General features: G+C 46.1%; 1 protein-coding gene across 1 annotated transcript in view; it reads right to left on the reverse strand.

Annotated features, from left to right (window-relative positions):
* SASH1 (SAM and SH3 domain containing 1) overlaps positions 1-23,144 on the reverse strand; it is a 202,717-nt gene that overhangs the window by 74,391 nt on the left and 105,182 nt on the right. The window contains exons 5-7 of the mRNA XM_039221679.1: positions 8,861-8,901; positions 6,390-6,476; positions 3,914-4,026 (exon numbers count right to left, since the gene is read on the reverse strand). Coding sequence (XP_039077610.1) covers positions 3,914-4,026; positions 6,390-6,476; positions 8,861-8,901 — 241 coding nt within the window. The remainder of the gene's footprint in view (positions 1-3,913; positions 4,027-6,389; positions 6,477-8,860; positions 8,902-23,144) is intronic.

A 23,144-nucleotide genomic window follows, 5' to 3' on the forward strand; every position in this document is an offset into this window, starting at 1 on the left:
TAAACATGTAATATTTAGCAATTGGATCAAGTTACATGAGTAGTCTTTTGTATTGATACTTATATTTTACTTTAGGAAATACGATTATTAAATCATGGTTACAGACCTCCCTCAATTTCCTATAGATAGTGCCTCCTGGTAAAATGTCGAAGGATATATTTTCCTACAACATGGCCCCATCCTGCTGCGCATCATGGTTCCAAAGCAAGGGTTCTCTTCTAGCCAAAACTTTAAAATGGAGTTTATTCCCTGCCCACCCATTGTCACTTATTTGCCAAGAATCAAACTAGCTAAAATTAGCACCTGGAAATTGTATTACACAAAAAATGCTAATTACCTAGATCCCAATTTTTTTTTTTTTTACTAATAAGCTTGACTTCCCTAAAGCACATGTGGTAAGTATCCACCACAAAACTATTAGAAAATGTTTGAAGTGCCATTAGATTTGATGGAACTATTCAATTAATAAAATATAAGAACCCTAAGTTAAGCCACTGTCTTTTTAAATTACACATTAAAAAAATACAGAGTTGTTTCATAAATTTCATTCTCTTCAAATGCCGCTTTGCAGCTTACAGTGGCGTTTCAAATATTAGTTCCTTACAGCCTTTTTCATTTAAAAAAAAATTTTTAATGTTTTATTTATTTTTGAGAGAGAGAAAGAGAGACAAGCACAAGCAGGGGAGAGGCAGAGACAGAGACACACACACAGAATCTGAGGCAGGCTCTAGGCTCGGAGCTGAGCTGTCAGCACCAAGGCTGATGTGGAGCCTTGAACTCACCAACTGCGAGATCATGACCTGAGTGAAGATGGACGCTTAACTGACAGACCCAGGCAGGCGCCCCTAGCCTTTTTCATTTTGATCTCAGTTTGTATTAACAACTGGGATTTTCAAGTGTATGAATCATGGCTGTGTATGAAATATCCATCAATGAGATCAAATTCATATAAGCAAAGCATAACGGACCAGAGTGTCTTTGTTTGACATTAGACAAAATGTTTCCTCATACAAGGATGTATGGGGGGGGGGGACTCCCAGCTCCAAACAGGGAAATTTCTCTCCTGATACTGGGTTGTCCTGTCAGGAGTAACGTTTAGATGTTCTACCCATGGGTCATTAGGTATCTGATTGACAGTGAGAGAAACATACACCTGATGTCCTGAAGGGCCATTCTCATCAAGAGATCCAAGTCTTAGGGTTTTCTTTAAATACAATGATCAAGCACACTGAGATCATTGAGCTGGTCCTTAAAGAGGCAGATCCTTTCCACAGACTCTTATCTGCTCTAAATAACATCTTTCTTCAAGTGTGCGGTCTCTGGCCAGTACAGCAGGCTGTACAGGCACCAGCAGCTGAAGACGTACGCCGCCCCTGCCAAGAGCAGACCAAAAGGCTTCCTTGCTATTTCATCAACTGGCAAAGGACACCTATGTTTGTGTGCAGAATCTAGTAAAGTTTAGAGAATGTCATCCATTTTGTTCTTCAGCCTGTGCTTCCGGACTGCCTTACAGAAAATATTTTTGATCTCTTGATGGAGAGTTCTGTCCTGAAATTAGGTACGGCAGCCCACCTGCGAACAGACAGACGGCACAGCTAACGCCTCCATCCAAATCCACACGCCGCTGTGTCACCCTCTCGTGGCGTTAACTTCTGATTTCCTTTCCAGGTACACAATGGCCAGCTGATAAAATGATCTGCTCAGGAAAGAGCTCCAAGCTAATTTCTTTCTTCTCCCCAACTTTGAAAATATTCCTTTGTTTCTTTTCAGTTATAGAAATGTGCTACCTACAACTGACCGTGTTAAGGCCACTTTTTTAAAAAGTATTTATTTATTTATTTTGAGAGAGAGCGTGCGTGTACGTGCACGTGAGTGGGGGAGGAGCAGAGAGAGAATCCCAAGCAGCCTCCATTGTCTGCATGGAACCTGATGTGGGACTCGAACCCATGAACCGTTGAGATCATGACCTGAACCGAAATTAAGAATCAGAACCTCAACCAACTGAGCCACCCAGACATCCCAAGGCCACTCTTAATATCTTCTTCTGCTCCAAGAAAACTGGATTAGGTACATCCCCTGCAACTCTCTTTCCAAACACAGGTATGGCCAGATGACTGTAGACACCATCTGCATTCTGATCGTCATTGTTATGATTAAAAAGGCAAAGCAGCAGCAGCACTCCCCAGATGTAAATACCTCGCCTACCGTGGTAAAACTAAATGCAGGTCCATGTTTCGCGCGTGTATTTTCTAGGCATTCAGTTGGACGTTTCCCCAAATGCCATAACGTGTTCAAGGAACGGAACTGGAAAAAAAAATACTTGGTGGACTCTGTGCCTCTGCTCGGAGCGAGGCCTGGCGGCCAGAGGTGTGGTGGAGCAGGTAGACCAGGCTGAGCATAAAGGGGATCCTCGGCAAGGACAGGGGGCTGACACCTGTCATCTGCTCCATCGATGGTCCAGCACTACTTAGGTCCACCAGGGACACCACAGGCCAAGGTCATCTCCAGTTTTTCGAATCCACAGAGCAAGAGAAATGAGCAGATGGGCACCTGGAGGTGACCTTGGCCCTCAGGACTCCCGCTATACCCAGTCCCACCTCCCATTCCTTTCAAGTGCTTTATTCCCCTCCCCATAATTGTCTCAGCAATAAATTAAACTTTTTTTTTTTTTTAATTATTGAGGTTTAGAGTTAGGTACACTAAATGAAACTGAGTGCTCCTGTCAGTTTCAAAGTTTCTGATCCTTTAAGATTCTACTTCCTAGAAAAGTCTTAACACATTAAATGCTTCCTTGGTGACTTAAAAGTTTTCATTTGTTTCTAAACCTGCAGAATTTATCACTGTCTACACAGCACCAAACCTACTGTTCAGAGCAGAAACCCAAGGGTCCATCAGTCCGCTGGTTTGGCAACAACCAAGTAGGAAATCTCTTAATAACTGCGATCTCAGGAACGAATGCTACCCTAGCACCCTAAGGGTTCATTAGGCTGCTTCTAGTGCTCTATGTAAGTGTGAGCAAAAAGTGTGACACGCTAAACTATAATTAATATCTACTTAAAATAAAAGTAAGCAAAAGTTTAAGGTAGACCTTAAGCTTCACTTTTAGGTTATTCAAAGTTTTGTTTGCGATGGCATCTTACAGAATGGGTGTTTATAATGGTTGTCCTATATTAAATTTTACTTGGCTTTTTATTTAACAATTTTTGTACTTACTACATTCTTCCCAATCTTTTGATGAGGCTTGTGAATTTTGCAATGGCATTCAGAGAGTCATTTTCCTCATTAAAGTGGTCCACACCTCAAAAATGTTTGCCATGCATTTATTCATGTAGTCACTGAATATGGAAGTGAAAACTTACAACATGGAATGCTTGTATTAAGTGAATAGAATGGAATCAATATTTTATCTGATAACACAGGTCCCTGATGACCACCACCAAAATATCATCAAAACACTACTTTAAAGAATCTATTCCTGTACCTCTGAGGTCCCCTACAGCTGCTATAACAAACTGCCATAGACCAGATGGCTTATAAACAACAGAAATTCCTCACCATTCTGGGGCCTGGAAAGTCCAGGATCAAGGTGATGGCAGATTTAGTGTGTGGTGAGGACCTGCTTCCTGGTTCATAGATAACGATGTTCTCGCCATGGGTCTTCACATGGGGGAAGGGGTGTGGGAGATCTCTGGGGCCTCTTTTATAAGCCCACTCATTCCATTCACGAGGGCTTCACCCTTAGAACCTAAGCACCTCCAAATAACAAGGCATTGGGCATACGAATTTAATATATGGATTCACGGGGCTGTCGGGAAGGCAGACATAAACATTCAGGCTTCAGCAATCCCCAAACATTCTTTCACGTCAGGGGGCCAAGTACTCACAATGTAAACCAAATTCTCTATGCTCTTACCCTTGCAAGTGCTTCCTCAATGGTGATCATCTTCTCCTTGACCATCATCATCAGCTGAATTCGTTCCTCATCACTCATTGTTATCTCGCTTGCAACGTAGCCCACATCTTCTCCTAGAGATTGAAGACAAAAGACAGGGATGAAAAAAAAAGAAAAGAAAGAGAAAACAGAATGCTAATCCTGAAAGTTCACTGTTTGTTCAGGACTAGAGAAGGAGGTAACTCAAGGGCACTGTCTAGCATTGCGCGTTACTGATGGAGCAAGAGAGGCAGTAATGGGCTGCTTCTGAGGAAGCCACTGAGTCCACCTTATTGGGAAATGGGCCCCGAGAACCTATGGACATTACCGTAGAAACAATCCTTCAAAATGATCAGAGCCTTTGTGATGGAGGGTCTAGTGGAGTTTTGGAAGAAAGCTGACAGGAAGCCTAGGGTAGAAGGTGGGACAGAGACCTAATTTAAAGACCTGCTTAGAGGAGACAAGCATTCTAAAGCTCCTTTGGCCATGGTCCTCTGTGCCCTTCCATTTCAAATATAAACAAAAGGAACACTTTTTTGAGAGAGGCGGGAGGGACCCCTCTTTCATAACACAGAACTTTAAGGTCACAGTCAGCTGCAGAACAAGACCTACAGCCTGGTGAGAGCCTAGATTCTTCCTAAGCGGTGTGACTGTTGTTCCTCATGGGAGAAGCACAAGTAAATAAAATTACAGGTACAAAGTATGTTGATTCACTGGAAGGGAGGTTATTATATATCTGAAAGTCTCGTCATAAATACGTATCCAAATTGTGAGGGAACTCAGCTTCCCACTCAAAACTGAAGGCAGCCAGAACTGCTCAGGAAAAGGGAATCCCCTTATTAGGATCCTTCCAAAGGGCTTTCCCGCAAAGCCAATGGAGGGCCCTGCCTGTGATATCCGCGAGCCCCGTGGGCTTGTTGCTTCTGGTCAGCGTGTGGGGCTACAGCACACAGACTGGGAATACGCGCACATTCTGGTCGCTCATCTTCCTCCTGTCCTGTCTTTCTCATACATACTTTGCCAGCTTCGATGTCCCTAGGATGCTGGGCTATGGCTAAATTTGCTCTTGGTGTAGAGGGACAGTACAAGAGCCCAAATTTGCTCTTGGTGTAGACGGACAGTACAAGAGCCCGGCTGCAGACTTGCTGGAACCGACTGCAGTCAGGGCCTGGCCTGGAATTTATGTTCCCCAGGGGTTCCCTATCTCATTTCCATTTTGTAATCCATCAGTCCAGAAATACCACTCAAGTTCCACTTGTCCGGGAAGACTAATAGTGTGTGCTGGGTGAGGGGACAAGCCTGCTGGTTTGATTCATTTTACTATCTGCGTCACCTCCGATAGTGGAGGGGGTGATAGGGAGCTGGCTGGGGTGTTTTATCTGTCTTTTAAAATCCACACGCGCCAGCAAACTGTTGGCTTCCTCCCACCATCCCTCCATCCCTTTCTCGCACACGTTTTCCTTTCCTTTCTTTCTAAATGAGACTTTGTTTAGGATCCAAGGTTTCCTTTGACTCACAAGTGACCCTGGGTGTGGACCCAAAGGAAAAAGTGGCAGTTGTGAAGGAGATGGTGTCCCATGTATGGTGGGACAGCTGAAATGGCCCTGCTGACCGTTGCCGAGGGACCCAGGTGGGCTCCCCGGCGTACATGCCGTCCCCGTCCACTTTTCCCATTCCCGTGCATCTGAGTAAGTAGACAAGCCTTCCGAACAGGGCAGGACGCTAAGACTTTGTAAAAGAACACAGTGTCACTGGTGAGCAACTGCAAGTTTTCATCTCATGATAACCTCAGTCGGCTGGACCGGAATCTAGACGTGGCTTTGTTTCCGTTTCTGTTCCCTCTCTGAATACGGAGGAAACATAAATTACATAACGGGGCCTCAAAGGGATGACATATTTACTTACTATATAAACAACAACAAAGACACAGCCAAGAGGAGGGAAGGACTCCCTTCACCAAGCCGCCCAGGCAAATTCCCATGATGTCAGGCCATTAGACATTGACCCGGAGCAAAAACCCCCATATCTGTCCCCGCCACAGAGACGCATCAGAAGTTCAGAAGGCTGCAAAGGACCCAAGGGGCAGGACAGGGGGGTGATTCCAACACTAACAAATGCTATGACTTTCTAGACCCTTTCAGGATCGATCTTGGTGGGTCGAGATCTTCCTGAGGTCGGTGCGACCGAGAACCCAAAAGGTTTGGTCTTTGCCGTCAGATCTACGAAAAGGAAGATTGGCCCAACTCTTCTCATTTTATTTTCTTTGATTACGACAAACAAACAACAACACTGGGATGCAGTCTTAAAGTAATGATAGGAATGCAGAGAAGTTGAATACGTTACAGGCACAGGCAATGAGTTATACTGAGGCTTATAGCATCCAGTTAGACCAGCGACACAGGCTTCTCCGCATTTGAGGGCCAAAAGACCCTACCATCGGCCAGCTGTGTCACAGTACCTTTTGAAGTCTGTCTCATTATTCCTTTCTGGTTCTTTCGGAAGTTCTGCCAGAAATACTTATTTTTCTTCTTCCAATCTCCTTTTCCTTTAAAAACAAAAGGGGGGGAGGGAAAGGCACAAGCAATAAATTCCTTAATAACAAAAGTAGCCTCTTCTTTATAATTCAAAGCCTCTAAGAATACTTTGATTTCACAAAAAGACAATTTTTCTCTTACAATTTGTGAAAGACTGGGAAATGCCTAAAAAGTTGTTTAAAAGAAATGCAAATCTCCTAGTAGCAAGTAATGGTGCGGTGGGGTTAAGATGAGAAATAAAGAAACATCAAAAAGGCAGGCCAAACATGCATTCTTATATTCCCTTTGATGTTGTCTAACTAGGCTGTCTAATTCTGCCTGGTCTTGCCTTGTGGTAGATTCTCCCCCTCTGGTCTCAGCCACAATTATCTCGACCAAACCACAAATAGGATACTTTAAGAAGTTAACTTTGTTTCGTCGTTATCCCTGGGGTGGAATCCCCCTCCCCAACCCCCCCACCCTTGACTTCGTTCTGTTATTCCAGATTTAATGAAGACAACAGAATGGTTGGTATGTCCTCTGGGCACTTGTCAACAGAGCTGGTCCCCTGGGCCTGTGGTGTTGACCTGCCCTCTTTCTCTAGGGTGCAGAGCCCACTCGGGCGCAGCTGTGTTGTGGGTGGGGCGGCGAGAAGGGGCTCGCACCCAATGGCGCTCAGGCTACTTGGTGACCTACCACTTGCAGCTACCCAGGGTTCAATGACAAGAGCAGACTGACTGTGATCCCGCTGTGACCGCTCCCGAATGGGTCCTCTCCTTCCCCGTCTCCCCCACCCATCCCCCGCCCTGTCCCCCACTGTTCTGGGACCAGTTTCACTTGGCTTTGACAACAATGTCACTGCCACAGCCAGGCATCTGCAGTCTTTGGTGGGGTTCTGATCACCACTGACCCACAATACCTTTGAAAGAGCAAAGGGAAAGAAGAGAGCATGTAAAACAAATAGAGTAGGTCTTTATTTAAGAGTGAAATGAAGCAGCAGCCCTCGCATAGACGTGGCATGCTCACAGCAGAGGCTTTGTCACTGTTGCCACTTGGTGTCTGGTTGCTCTGTGGCCACTGGAAACAGGACCCGGCGGAGTAATGCACTGTTCGTTTCCACAGTCTAGACTGGTGGTGCCAGGCCATATGGCACAAAACAGGCACGTGGAAACCCATGTCCACGGGGCTCCCAGGCTAGCAAAGGCATCATGTGTCAAAACAAGATGCCCCCATTTAAGTTCTGATGCACCCGGGAGCTACGGAATGAAACACATGCCAGCTGGGCTGAGATGTCCTATGGACTCAGAATCTTGAAGGTGACCTTGATGGCACCTGCTGCCTCTGGCTAAACACAGCAGCAGATATCAGCCACGAAAGGTTAACGCGGAAGTAGGATTATCACTAATTCAGCCTTTCTCTAGGGCAATTAGGGCTTATAATGTACTTCTTTTACTGGAAGTTATACTCCTCCTTCTTCCTCTATTTTAATGCTTCCAAAATGGAGGTGCAAATTACAAAAATAAATAATAGCTAACAGTTATTAAGCATTCACCATACCCAGGCACTTTGCTATTTAATGGCTTATTTCATTTGATACATACAATGAATATGATGTATTATTGTTTTCATTTAACGGATGTGAAAACTGAGGCTTCAAGAGGCAAGTGACTTGCCTGAGGCCATAACCACTGATTTGGAAGGGTCATGATTCAAATCCGAATCGAAACTTGATCTGAGCCTTCTGTTCCTGATGACAATTGACCTTAGCAGGCTCACTCTGACACAAACAGAGATGTTACTAAATCAAGAGTGGATTTTATAATCAAGGAAATGTAAGATACGTAACACCTTAATTGTGTATAGTCTTTCATTTAGAAGTTCCAGGTCAAAGACTTATCCTAAGGACATGATCAGGGAAGGCTCAAGGATTTTGAGCATAGTATCAATTCTCTCAGAGCAAAAATTAGAAGCAACTTAAATGTTCAGCAAAGAAGAGATGGTTGATTGAATTATGGCCCGTCCGATATGATGGAATATTATACAGATTAAAAATTTTTTACTGCAAAGAATATTCAATCAATGTGGGAAAACACTCAGGACCTATTCAGCTTAAAAAAAAAAAAAGTGTACATATATATATACATACATATAGAGAGAGAGAGAGAGAGAGAGAGATACACTTTATATATATATATATATAATCTGTAGAGCATGATTCCAATTATGTTTAAAAGAAAGCCCACATATATACAGGGGAAAAAATACGAAAGGAAAGGTATGTATCAAAATCTTAACAGTGTTTCTTTCTGGATTGAAAGATTCTTTGTGGCCTTTGGGGTTTTTTTTTCACAATTTATATGTTTTCAAAAGTATTAAAATAATTTTAAGTTATTAAACGAAGAAAAGGAGTACTGACCTACAGAGCCGTCTTCAGAGTTTGACTTAGGAAGAGTGTTCCTAGAAAAAGAAAAACAAGTCTGATTACCAGGGAGCCTTGCCTTTGTGTGAGAACTGAAAACCCTCCCAAGTCGCCTGACCCAGCATCAATACAACCAGCAGAGTCAGGGAATTCTGATAGGGTGTTTCCCACTGGCCTTATCCAGCCAGCTGCTGCCTTTCTAGAAACACACTCACGAACCATTGGTCAACATTTACTGAAGATTCACTCTAGGGTAAGAGCTCTATTAAATGAAGGGAACGGATTTTACTAGATGATCACCGGATAATCCACTTGTGTGAACTATTCACTACAGGTTAAGATACTGCCACTGAGAAGTCTCTTGTGTAAGTGGGGAAGAAAAAGCAAATAATAATAAAAATCTAGATCCAGCACCACAAATGCCAGCCACTTGGACCAGCAGGTGAGTAAAGTGGTCAGCTGTGAGAGGAAAGTAGGAGAGCAGATGCTCCAAACAAAAGGGGGAGGGGGCAGCAGTATGTAGTTTCTACATTTGGTTGCTGACAATTTGCAAGCACGCTATCCGCCTCGCTAGATCTTCCTATGTTCAAAGAGAAGCCAGGAAATCTGCTTTAATAATAATAATAATAATAATAATAATAATAATATGGGGCGCCTGGGTGGCTTAGTCGGTTAAGCGTCAGACTTTCGCTTAGGTCATGATCTCGCGGTTCGTGGGTTCGAGCCCCGCGTCAGGCTCTGTGCTGACTGACAGCTCAGAGCCTGGAGCCTGTTTCAGTCTGTGACTCCCTCTCTCTCTGACCCTCCCCCGCTCACGCTGTCTCTCTCTCTCTCCTAGAAATAAATAAAACATTAAAAATAATAATAATAATAAATAATAATAATAAAGTGAGGGGGTGGAAGAGAGAGAACTCCACATTTTTAAGTGATGGCAAATAATTCAATGTTTTTAAAAATGTGTCCAAGTTAATCAAGACATGTCTGGGCACCAAATTGGGCCCACACCCTACCCTACCCTTCCCTGCCTGCCCATTTGTGACTGCTGATCCAGACAAATCCAAAGTACCTTGAAACATGAACGCAACCCAAAACCAATTAATTAAGCATTTCTCTTGAAAACACATAGGCAGACACCAACTTAAAGTAAGAGGGAAAGAAAGCAAAGAAAGTTAAAATGGAGTCTCTCGAAAAGATCAGGAGAGGTGGAGCAGTCTCTCATTAAGTGGGTCCAAAGCCTAGAGGCGAAGTTCAGTGTCTACTTGCTGACAAGGAAAACGGGACCGAGGACCCTGCGTCAGAACAGAAGCACAGCTACTCAGGGGTTGATACTTGAACCTTCCCAGTTCAAGTTCATCTGCCAGGGAGGAAGGCAGGGGCGTCCGACAAAACACCCCGAGATGTGAAAATGTGTGGGAAGACAGAGGCCAGAACCGTGTCACACTGAGGAGATCAGAAGACAAGAAGCAGAACAGGGGAACGGCGATCTGCTGCCCACCCGACAGGGGAAAGGACCTCGAGAATTGAAGGTGACCAGGGAGGGCAGGAAGGGCTTTCTGTCACGCAGAGTCACCTGCGATAGGCCATGTATCCTCAGGGCAGGTGCATGGATGCTAGCTGACCACTGGCTGCCAGGCCCTGCAAATACCTTCAAACCCTCCACCTGAGAGGAGAGAACTATTTCTGACTAGCACGCAGATCTAACAGACTTCTCCTGTCGACACGGCGCGAGGGGAGGTGCTGAGGATAGAATCGGGGGAGGCATCATTTCATTTGCTGAGGCCCACAGCTCGGTCTGAAGTCACGACTTCCCATTACTGCGATGCTGTGAACATAGAAAATGTAAGGAAGGCCCACCTTATCATCAAATTTTGCCAGGATTTAGTTCCAAGGATCTACTCTCTGCCCTCCTGGCCACACGAAAATGACAAGGACTAAAGATATACTTACCTAAAAAGTGATGTCAGTTTTTAATTCATTCAGCAAAAATGTACCAAATGCTATTAAGAGTAAGGTACATAGACGATTACAAGGAAATGGGGCTCTCGATGTAGGGAGGGCGACAAACGTGAACAAATGAGAAGTACTTGCAAAGGAGAAGGAACTGGGAGGAAGGGGAAGGCAGGGGTGCGGAAGGAGGAGGAGGAAAAGAAGGAACAGCAGCAGCACGTGCAAAGTGCTCGGCGCCACAGAATCATGGGCAAGGCCCAACAGCAGCAGCAGAACGGACTATAGGCGGTCGGCCAGTTGGCTGGGGGCTGCGGCAGAAAACCTTTCAAATGAAACAATATTTTGAGCTGAAGCTTGGGTTCTTAATTTTTTTTTTTTTTTACATTTTATTCTGTTGCATTTTGAGCTCAAAGTCATGGTAATAGGCATCAGTTCACCCTACCTCAACTGGCCGTGACCTTCCAGCACAACCATCTACAGCTTTCGTCTACTGCATACAGCAAAGGGAGTGCCACATTTATTTTTAAACTCACTCACTCTAAGGACTAGGAGAGTCTTGACCTAATTGCTGAGGATCAAAGGTATCAAATATCCCTAACTCTTGAGCAACTACTTAACTGTGTAATAAACTATAAATACGTGTGTGAAGTTTTCCTTTTTATAAAAAAAAAAATCTTTTCATGGGGGAAATGGCCTAAAGAAACTTTACTTTTCTTTAGTCTTTTGCTGATGTAGAATAATACACCCTTATTGAGTTGTAAGGAATGTTATTAAATTTGTTGAAGTTTTTAAAATTTATTTTGAGAGGAAAAGCATGTGAACGGGGGGAGGGGGGGCACCAGGGAGAGAGAGGGGGAAAGAGGGAGAGAGAATTCCAAGCAGGTTCTGCATTGTCCGCACAGAGCCCAACATGGGACTCGATCTCATGAACCATGAGATCATGACCAGAGCAGAAATCAAGAGTCGGACGCATAACTAGCTGAGCCACCCAGGCGACCCCAGAAGTGACCCAAGGTTCCACCAGCTGGTTATAGGCCAACACAGAGCCATCCCCAAGCAATGGCAACCCAGCTGTCTCTCTCCCAGATGATAGGCTCTTCCTCTCTGGATAAAATGAATAGAAAATGGATTCTACCCTAGTCTTAAAAAATTCAAAGCCTAGCTTCTATTTTCCAACCCATTTTTCATATTTCCTGCAAAATGAGAATGTCTTCTATCATAAAAACACTCAAGAACCCACACTGCATAAAAAGATACGTTCTCACTATTACATAGTTATCACAAAATATAAATGTGCTTTCCCCGATAAACTGCTGGCTTATAATTTTTTATTTTTACCTACTCTCTTCAAATTATTACACATATTTAAGCTGTACCCTCAGGTTTGCACTTTTGATCTTTTTGTTATGAGAAGTGTTTTTACTACTGATTGCTTGCATTTCCCTACATGGCCAGCAGATGGCACTGCAGCTCCTCTATTCATCTTGCTGAGACAAACGGATTTTATTTTTAACATTCCACAAGTTCACAATCTAGATACTGGCCAAATAGCAAGCCAGTGTTTCCTAAGTGTGAGGCTCCCCAACTTATCAATGTGCAAAGGCGGAAATGACATCGTACGAAGTTTAATCTGGACGCAGTGAATTGTCCCTGCAAAGAGAGGCGGGCAGAGCAGTGATGTGAAATGCCATCTTTCTCCTGGAGACAGATTAAATTCATACGGCAGGAGCAAAAACCAATGATGTAACCAAATTCCAAAATTTGGGTGGCAGCAGGTGGAAAGGTCATTTACTGATCTCCTGGTGGAACAAATTAATGCTCAGAAGTCAGTTCCAAAGAGGCCTCGTAGCACCTCCTCCCTGCAGCCAGATGCCACAGGCCTGGAAACCACAAGCTGTCTGCCCTTTCCTATCCATCACTTTCGCTGGCAGCACAGTAAAAGGGATGCGAACCTCAGCATGCGTTTCTGGGTTTCGATGACGAGGACGCAATAATTAACATCCTCCCGCATTCTGAACATCTACTTAAGCACTGAATAATTCGGATTTTGCATTTAGTGTCTGAACTCAATCTTAGAAGTACCCTTACATCAATAACTACGGGGCCCCAGTGTAAATGTTTTTCTCACCATCCCTAAACTACCTCAGCCCTCTCTGAACTCCAAATTCACTTAAGGAAATTCAATAAACAATGTATGAATGAGATTTAAACAAAATAATTTAAGGCACAGCATCCCTGAACTTAACCAAGTCCTTCATCCTACCTCAATGTTTAGCAAGTTCTTTGTTAAAATGCTTCCTTCCTTTCTTTTCACTCACCATTCTTTCTTTCCTTCAATAAATGTTTATCCAATTCCCATCATGACACTGGCATCCTTTGAGGTATTGGGAAGGTAGCAGCAAATAAGACAGTAAGATCTGTGTTCTCAGAGCTAAGGGGAGGAGCAAGAAGCAAGGTGAGGGGGCGTGTAGATCAAGAAATGGGGAGAATTTTTGATGCGATGGACAAAGAAGTCTTCTCTCGAGAGGTGAGAGGTGAACAGAGACCTAAATGATGAGCTGGAATGATGTTTTGTTCCCCCCCCCCCCCCCCCATGGCTGGGTAGGGAAAGAACGAGGAAGAAAGCAAGAGGTCTGCTCTCACACAGGCCGTTTGAGGTGCTTACTCAACATCCCCGTGGAGATAGTCAACAGATAGTTGGGTACGCGAGTCTAGAGTTCACGAGCATTGCTGAGGGCTGGAGATCAGATTTGGAAGTCACTTGCATATTTAAAGCCAGAAGACCAACTGAACACAACGAAGAGAAGTGGCCTGAGGCCTGGGCTCAAGGGCAACCCAATCCTCAAGGTCAGGAAAAGAAGGTGAAGCAGGAAGTGGGACGTAGGAGAAGTAGTCAGTGGGGAGAAGGAAAACCAGGGGCATGCTTTTCCCTTTCCCAGCAAAAATAAGATTAAAATTGATTTTACGGAAACTACATTGCTGCCTCAAATGCCATACAGGGTAAATTCTAGGTTGCTCTATTTTCTTTTCTCTGGAGCCTGTGGCTTCACAGTAGGGATCTCCATGTGGCCATAGAGGAGAAACAGACAAAGATCCAAAGGGAATCCTTTACATCTGTGTGGAATTACACTCTTACTGGCACCCTGATCACAGAAGTGGGCAGTCGCCGAGACTATGGAGTGATGACATAGATAAGGGCACGGAGCCAGGCAGGGGCATAAGTGGGTCTAGAAGCCACATTTCTGATGCCAGAATCCAGCACCTCGTGCATATCATCATACCATTTCTCACTTACCCAACAGAAATTCGTACTATGTTACACACGTACTAACTCTGTTGCTGGCTGAATTAGTAAAACAATTTGCTCAGAAGAACCTGGGAAGACAGAGCATGTTGAAAACAGCACCAAATGTGAATGTGGTCTATGAGTTTATTAGAACTAAGTATTTCAAGAGCGCTGCATGACTGCGTTATGCTGCTCTTACCAGTTGGCAGAGAAGAGGCCACGCACTTTGGCTCAGGCTCATTTTTCTTCTTATGTCTATTTATATGAATAGTCCCAGGTACCTCCAGGCAAAGACAACTGTCTCTCTGCAACATACTTACTCTGGCATGCAAGTGTAACAAATGCCCAAACATAAAGGAGTTCCCAAAATAGACTTTTTTTGTTTTCATGGGCTGTCTAGAAAACTTCATTATAACAGAGAAAGAAGGAGGGAGGGAGGGAGAGAGGGAGACAGGGAGAGAGGGAGGGGGAGAGAGAGAGGAAAGAAAGAAAGAAAGAAAGAAAGAAAGAAAGAAAGAAAGAAAGAAAGAAAGAAAGAAAGAAAGAAAGAAAGAAAGAAAGAAAGAAAGAAAGAGAAAGAAAGGGAGGGAGGAAGAAAGGAAGAAAGCAAAAGAAAAGAAAGAGAGAGAGTTATAACCTAACTTCTAAGAATGGAACATGTGTTATATGTTACTGGAAAACCTATACTTAAGAGATTTTTAAGTTTCCTTTATCTTGAGTCTCCGGAAATTCATTTCTTCATTAGTTTCTTTCCTGCTGAATTTTGAATCAGGGCTTTTGCTGTGTCTGGGTCCCTTCCTGCATTATCCCAGGCCGGCCAGGGCGGTCCCCAATGCCAGTAGCATTTTCCTCAAGATGCAGAAAAAGGTCGGAGACGCCTGTGCGGTGGAATTGTGCATGGAAGGGGGAGGGGAAGGGGGAGGGGGAAAGAAGCTAAAAGGATTGAGGATCTTTAGAGCATTGATTTTTTTTCTTACGTGTTGATGTGTTTCTTCTATAGTGATTATTTCTTCTAAGTTGATAGGCCTTCCTTAAATATGACTAACTACTGACACTCACATTTTGCTTATTTCGTGACAAATCATTTTGTAGAAAATAGGTAATTCCTTAAATTTGATATTTCTTGTTATCCTTTGGATCTCAAAGATATTTTTCATCACAGAAGTATGTCTCCTCTATTTCATAAAGATGTGTATGAAACAAACTTGTGTATACACTATCTACTGCCTGATAAAAATGCAAGGGTCAGCCATGGGACCGCATGGGACCAGGGCCAGGGGACCTCCCACGGAACCGAGCCATGAGACGAGGACCAGGGCCAGGCAGGAGAGACACAAAGGGTCCACAGTGCCAGGGGTGCTCACTCTCTGGTCCAGGCGGGTGTCAGGAGTGAGTGCTGTGGGGTCCTCTTGCTCTACCCTAGATCTGGCTCTTCCCGGCCAACAGCTGCTGGGTTTCATGCACATAATAGAACTTAACTTGCAAAGTTACTGGCTAAGATCGAAGGTATTTCTGTTGCTCAAATCTGGTATATTTTCTGAACTCCAAGATTATTTATATCATGACAACCCTGGTGACACTTTGTCACCCTGGTCAAAACACTCCCCATACAGGCCTTTTCTTTCATGTCAGCCTCTGCCCAGCCTCTCCTTCTGGCTTTTGTTGCAAGGTCACCTTCGTAAATGATGAAGGCAGGTGTCTGAAGGACGAAATCCCGGGCAATGGCCAGACACAGCCCACGCTCAGAGCTCACACACTCAAGAGTCAGGCACACCCTGTCACAGTGCGGTCACAAATCTAAGCCATGCCTTCCCTGTCGTGTCAAGTAGTGATGATAAAATCAGTACCTACCTTAATGGGCTGTTAAAGCCACATGAGCTTGGCAACTGGTAAGACCCCAGTAGGTGTGACCTCTTATAACTATCACCGGACCCCGAATGGATGACTGCTTGCGGTCTCTGCCCAGGACCATGGCACACTCACTCCACCAACTACGGCCACTACGCATCCCTATGCTCGGCTCAGTTTCTAAACTGCCACAGTTCCTCTTTTCAATTTTTTTTTTTTAACATTAACTTCCTTCAAATAATCCAGATGGCCTTAACAATTCCTCTTCTCAATTGTACGCACTACGAGCAATTCACGTTTTCTCACAATCCATTGTTTTTCTCACAATGATGACTGAGTATGATGTCAGCGGGTCTTTGTCCACATTGCCCAGCATCATGGAATCCCCATTTGCTGATCGCCTATTGTCCTCCTCAAACAGTAAGATCTGTACTGGTTCAGATTATTGCATACAGCACAGCACAGGGTACACGAAATAATTCTGGGTTGATGTTAAGGAGTTTTTCAATATGGATGTATCTGGGGGAATGGTTTGGACCCGCCCACCAGGGGACACCAAAGAAATGGCAGTGACCGTGTGGATATGGTCTCAAAACAATACCATCCAACGTTTATTTTCCACTTGAAGAGGACCTCTTACCCTACCTACCGATCAAGCACTTGTAAAGTGCTGAAAGGCCACTTAAAAAGTTTGCTATTTCCAGCCATGGGTTTTGACATTTTCAGCTTTTTTCTGCCCTACCCCCTTTTCTATATAATATCTTTGGTTGAAAACCGCTATCAGAATCATGGTAGGTGACCCCAGTCCATGTATACGTTTCCGAAGGGGATCTCAGTCAGAAAAAACAGAGAGAAACACAGTCAATCTAGGTACACAACAACAATCTAATGACCATAGCAACAATCGTTGTTATGCTTCAATCCCCTGCTAATGACATCAGGTACGTGGGAGTTCAAGGTATCTATACATGATCTTTTCTGCTGCAAATTCAGTCTCCCTCTCTCTCTCTTTCTCTCTGAGATTAACTTCCCTCAAGTAGCTAGCTCTCCTTCTACTTCTTGATAACACTCGACAAAAGTAATCCATGTTTTTCTTAGAACAGCGTGCACGTACACACACACACACACACACACGCATGCACACACGCCAGTGACTGAATGTGATGCCAACGTACAGATGTCTCGGTAGATGAGTGACACCTAGATGTGCACATTTCCTACAGCCCGCCACCCACCACCCAGAAGCCACTTAGCACCATGGCTCACGATGTGGGTTCTGGAGCCCAACCTCCAGTGTTCACAGCTCAGCTCTACCGTTTACCAACCAGTAACTCTGGGCAAATTACTTCGCCCCAGTGAATCCCAGTTTCCTGCAATGCAAAAGGGATACACTATTACCTATCACGTAGGTTTTCTAGAAGTTTCGGTGAACTATTACTTGTATGGTGTTTAGACCATGTCTGTACATGTGAAGCACCCCTAACAAGAAGCGAGCGGTTAGGACTGTTGCTCTTTTCTTCCAACCAGCTCTCCCTGTGGAGTCAGGTTTCTCTCAGTCCTTCTCAGAGTGCACGTCAGCTTCTTGACACGGAAGGGGCTGGTTCCCTGGCACCTCAGCCAGCAGTGCCCAACAAGCTTTCCAAGGCCACAAACAGGCTCTGTCCTCGTGAATTTGAAAACCCATCACAAAGGTGGACTGAAAGAGATTTGTGTTCTTTCAACCATCAAACGGTAACTTGTACCGGAAGTTAATGATGCAGGACACTCGCAGAAATTAGAGAAGAAGCCCAGGTCACCTTTCTACGGTGGAGAGCCATGACCTAGTTGCATCTGGACTACAACTTCTCTTATGCCAGGACTATACAATGGGCAGAAGTGTAGAGTTGGACAAGCCCACAGATACGGGCTCAGGGCATCGAGAATGAAACATGGGAAGCATACAGTCATCTAAGCCCTCCCAGTAGGTCTTCTTTTTTTTCCATCTGGGCCATATTATTCTTTGTCACTTCACGGGCCTGGCCTAAGAAGTTGATACACACTTGCTGTATGGATAGCCGCTTGGATGCTCTATCACCAGATATATTCCATATAGACGAATGTATGTGAAAGTAAACCATATAAATTCCAGTCGTGAGAAGTTACCCATGCCTTCTGAATCCTGCAACTTTAGTAACTAATCGGAATATCCCCATGATACACTACATAGTGTATGATACTATTTTTTTTATGTAATTTCAGTACATTTATATTAGTTCAGGAAGTTCAGTAACTGACCATTCTCATATAAAAACAACCAATGATGGTTTTTGTCTGTTTGCTATCTACTGTTAGGAATAGATAATGAAGCCCTCTGGAGCTTGAGGAGGAAAATGTGTGCAACATGGTCCACACCTTCCGGGAGTTTACAACATAATGAGGGACATTATATTGACGTGCTGCCAGAACAGAGCAGCTGGGGTGCCTGAGGGGAGCAGAGGGCTGGGCGTCTAATCTTGAGTTCGGCTCAAGTCATCATCTCACGGTTCGTGAGACAGAGCCCCGCACTGCGCTCCATGCTGACAGTGTGGAGCCTCCTTGGGATTCTCTCCCTCCCTCTCCACCCCTCCTCTGCTCACATGCATGCATACGCACTCTCTCTCAAAATAAATAAACTTTAAAAAAAAAAAAAAAAGACCAGTGGGTGAGTGACTATAGCTGGCAGAGCTAGCTGTCTCCCATTTCAGTATCCCCCTTTCTTTTTTTTTTTTTTTTAATATTTTTATTTTATTTCTAGGATAGAGAGAGACAGTGTGAACAGGGGAGGGTCAGAGAGAGAGGGAGACACAGACTCTGAAACAGGCTCCAGGCTCCGAGCTGGCAGTCAGCACAGAGCCCGACGCGGGGCTCGAACCCACGAACCGCGAGATCATGACCTAAGCGAAAGTCGGACGCTTAACCGACTAAGCCACCCAGGCGCCCCAGTATCCCCCTTTCTTAAGGGAACCTGGATTTGTTTGGGTGGCAGGGCACTCTGTTAAAACACTCACTTCCCCCGACACCCCGGTGGAGGCCAAGTGTCAGTGGCCAGACGCTTCCTTGAGCAGCTGTACCAGCCTTGAAGTACCCACCTCTGCACTCCTTGCTCTATGAAAAAACCATGCCCCCGTTTGCCACAACTCTGCAGGCAGATTCAGTTACCTACGACTGAATAAAATCCTAACAGATTCAGTGGTTAAGAAGTAAATATAAGCAACTTCTACAAAGCACTGGTCTGGGTGTACCAAGCACGTTCATATAGATCTCACTGTATTTTAGGCTCACGGAGATGCTGAAAAGCCCCACTGCACAGATGAAGAAATGACACCTGGCAAGTTCACATAAGTGACTTTTCCAATTGCAGGCCACAGAGCTGGGGCTTAAATACAGCTCTTCTGGCCCCAACCCGATTTTTGCCCTATTAAAACACCAGATTCAGGAAGGGAAGGGCCTCCCTTGTCTGAATCACCACCCGATTCAGGGTGCCAGGGATGAAATTGTGAGCCTGAGGCCAAAATGGTGTCCACTTTCTCTACTTAAAGGCACTGAAAGTGCAATTTAGGTTTGTGACTTGGCCACGGGCATTCACAGACATGGTCAAGTGCTGATTTTTGATGCTCCCTCAGTAGGCATACGAAGGTGCTGAACGAAAGGAAACTTCAGAGCCAGTCCTCTGCTGCTGCTGCTTTTGGTGCAGCCAGTAAAAACAACGCCTTCCTTTTATGGCCGCGACGTGAATTTTAAATTTTATTTAGGTCTTCATGTTTTAAGAATTCCTGATTGTCAAGAGCAAAATAAAACAGGATTTTCAGCACGTTGTTTTTATAAACAAAAAGCCAGTTTTTATAAAAGGAGAAAAACACCGTATGCTGGCTACTTATCCTGTGAACGAAGCAAAACCACTTCCCTTCTATTTCCCCTTTAAAATTGAGTGCATACAGGTAATAAATCAGTGGTCCAAGAAAGGCTCTTCTGCGAGGATCTGTGGCTGAGACGTGGGGCCGGCTGGACGGACGGGGAAGCATCCGCACATCCCCATGGAAGGCCCCGGCCATCAGGATGCGTGGCATGGCTCTCCACTCAGGAACAGCTAGGAAAATGACTGCCACTCCGCCTGGCACGGGGTGCGCATGGGGCCACTTACGCCGGCGGAGGCTGGCACAGGAAGGGAACCCTGCCTTTGATGGCCAGCAACCTGCAGGGAAAGGCCGGCCGCAAAGCGACGGCCCCTCAGAGCCTCCAGCCTGGGTGTGGGGAAAGGGAGAAGGGAGATGGGAGGAAAAGAGGCTCCATTCAATCATCTCCTCGCTCTGTTTCCATGGCGATGGCTCCGGAAGTGGGTCAGAACTTTCTCAGTGGAGACAAACAGCGGCTCCCATTCACCGGCGCCCGAGCCGCGCTGGCCATGCTGGCCGCTGTGCTGCCTGGGCACAGAGGAGCCGGGGAGGGATGCGGGGGCCCGGGCTGCCGGCCTCTCTCTGTCAGCTGCTCTGAGGGGAGCAAGGGAGTTGGTGGAGTGGACTCTGCAGGCCATAGTTGGAGGAGCTGTGGGCTCGGAGGGCCCTTCCTCGCCTTGCCGGGCACAGGCCAGAGGCACCGTGGCTACCGCCTTACAGAACGCGGTGGTGGGAGCCGTCTGCCTGGCCTACTTCTGTGGGGCAGCACAAAGGATTGGGTCCTTTCCGCACTGACCACTGCCACAGCCCTACTTTCCTTCAGGCACAGCTGATGGAAAATTTTTATGTTATAAACACTATGAAGATGGGAACTCGGGCTTTCCTGTCTTCTCAGATCGCTCTTTTTTTTTTTAACAGATATAACTGACCTATGACAGATTAGTCTTAGGAATAAAACATAACAAGCTGATAACTGTATATATGGCGAAATGATCAGCGCAGAAAGTCTAGTTAACTTCCGTCGCCATTCAGGTCTCATTATTAAATTCTCACTCATGTCCTCTGTCATATCCGCACGCCCTCTGCCTTTGTAGCTGCCAAGTCACACGCGCACGCTGCTGGCTTGTCTCACTTTTGCTCTCTGATTGCTTCACATCCTGCCCCCTTCTGATCCCGAGGCTCTATCTGAAGTGACGCACTAGCACCTGACAGAGACACCAGGAAGCGGTGCCGGGGTCACCATGACGACAGACGACCTCTACCAGCATCAGCTGCCCCTGGTGACGGAGATGTGGAGCAGAAGCCGAGAGCATGAATCCAATGGATAAGAAACAGCTTTGGCAGTGATTCATAACACCGAGCTGCCTGCCTAAGAACCCCCTAGAAAACTTACTCAAGACTCCACAGCCCCACATCTCAGCCACATCTGGAGAAGCCAATTCATTAGGCCTCGATGGCGCCCGAGGGTCTGCTCCTCCAGCGGACTGTGATGTACGGATGTGCTTGGGACACTCGTTTCATCCAGGAGACCCAGTCTCCATTCCGTCTCCATTCCCTCCTCGCACCCTTCTTCCACTCCAAGGCCCCCAAAATCTAGTAAGCGGATTCCAAGTGCAGCTTTTGGAAGAACTCAGAATGCAAGAACACAGTATGCCCAAACAAGCAGCCAAGCTTCTAGATAAAAGGTTGGGGGAGAGGGTTTGTCTTGAGTGCCACGTATGCATCCCCAGTACTTGGCACGCAGGAGACACTCCTTAAAGATGGAAGGAATTTGCCAGTGGGATGAAAGGAATTTAAAAACCAGAAGCATAATTAAAGTTCAGGCAGGTTTCGGACCTTCAGGATCTGTCCCCTCAACCACTCATCTCCCTGCCTCCTGGGGACATCCAGACCTATCTCCTCACATTGACAATGGCCCTTCTAACACACAAAAGGCACCCCTAGGCAACCTCTGGGCTGCTCTGACCACCTCCCACAAGCTGGCCCTTGGGCTGCATGGACCCTGAACCACCAGCCCACCCCAAAGGTGCTGCACTCACACACCTTTGCATGCCCTTGCTTCTGCCTGGAATTCTCTTCCCTCTGATTGTGCCTAAGAACTGCTCCCCGCCTTCCCAATCCCTGTGCTGTTCACCCCTTTGGGCATCTGTGGAGGATCTGTTGCCTTTCAACCTAGCTCAGCGCGAGTCTATCTCCCAGAATTCCCTTCCCCACCCTGTTCTACATCAGCATGACTCCTGTAAGATACTTGCTCAGCTGGAGTCCGTCTCCCAGAATGCCCTTCCTTGCCCTGTTCTACATCAGCATGGGGCCTGTAAGACACTTCCTGTGAGAGGCGGAAGGCAGGGGAAGAGAGCAGCGATTTTCTCTCTGTGCTTCAAAGTCAGTGCAGGTCCCAAGGCCCTGTGGTAGCGGACACGTGTTATCGCGTGTCCCTGGGGCCCCAGGGGACCATGTGGGCAGCAGCCGGGCCCACAGTGCCTGAATTGCTGCCAGGTCTGCCCTTCAGGCCCTGCGGATCCTGGGCCTCCCCCTGCACGCTCCTGGTGAGTCGAAACTGGAGGCTTGCATGGAGCTGGTGAGAGAGGACGTGCCCGTCTCTGCAGGCGACAGTTTACCGTCTTTCCCCACTTTGCCTGCATCCTTTTAGCTCCGAACGCCAGTGCCGCTGACTTGAGGCCGCCATCATCGGACACAGAAGGGACAGCCTCACCTGGGCTGTGAAACCAGCCCCGATGGACACATGCAGTCAAAACCCTGCAGTAACACCACCGTGACACCTGCCCAGGCTGGTACCGAACTTCCGTGTCTGCGCCCTGTGCCTGCCCTGCTATTCCTCTACCTGTGCTCACGTCACATCATGACCATGCTGTCTGTCGTGGCTCCTTCAGGTCATAAAGACGACAGCGACCTTCCCACCCCATGCATCTTTCCGGCACCGAGCAAATCTGTGCACACAGAGGAGATCTGGAAAATATTTATTCAGTGACACTTCACTGCTGCGTGCCCATCGCTGGTCTTTCCTAACGCGCCAGTGTTTGGTCCGTGTGATGGCGCCCAGAAGAGGCCAGACCTTGGCAGGTAAACGGACACAGGCTGGAACTCCACCTCTGCCTCACCCAAGCTTTGCGGTGGTGATCTTGGTAAGTTGTTTAGCCTTTCGAACCATCTCCCCCCATTTCCTATACTGTGAACTACCATTTACTTGATCCAACACAGTTGGAGATGTGGGTTGTCCCGTGCTATCTTACTGATCGCCTCCCCTCCCATCCCCCCACCTCCACCCAGG

This window comes from Hyaena hyaena, unplaced genomic scaffold (assembly GCF_003009895.1).
Source record: "Hyaena hyaena isolate Hyena2069 unplaced genomic scaffold, ASM300989v1 scaffold_996, whole genome shotgun sequence".
NCBI classification, from domain to species: domain Eukaryota; kingdom Metazoa; phylum Chordata; class Mammalia; order Carnivora; family Hyaenidae; genus Hyaena; species Hyaena hyaena.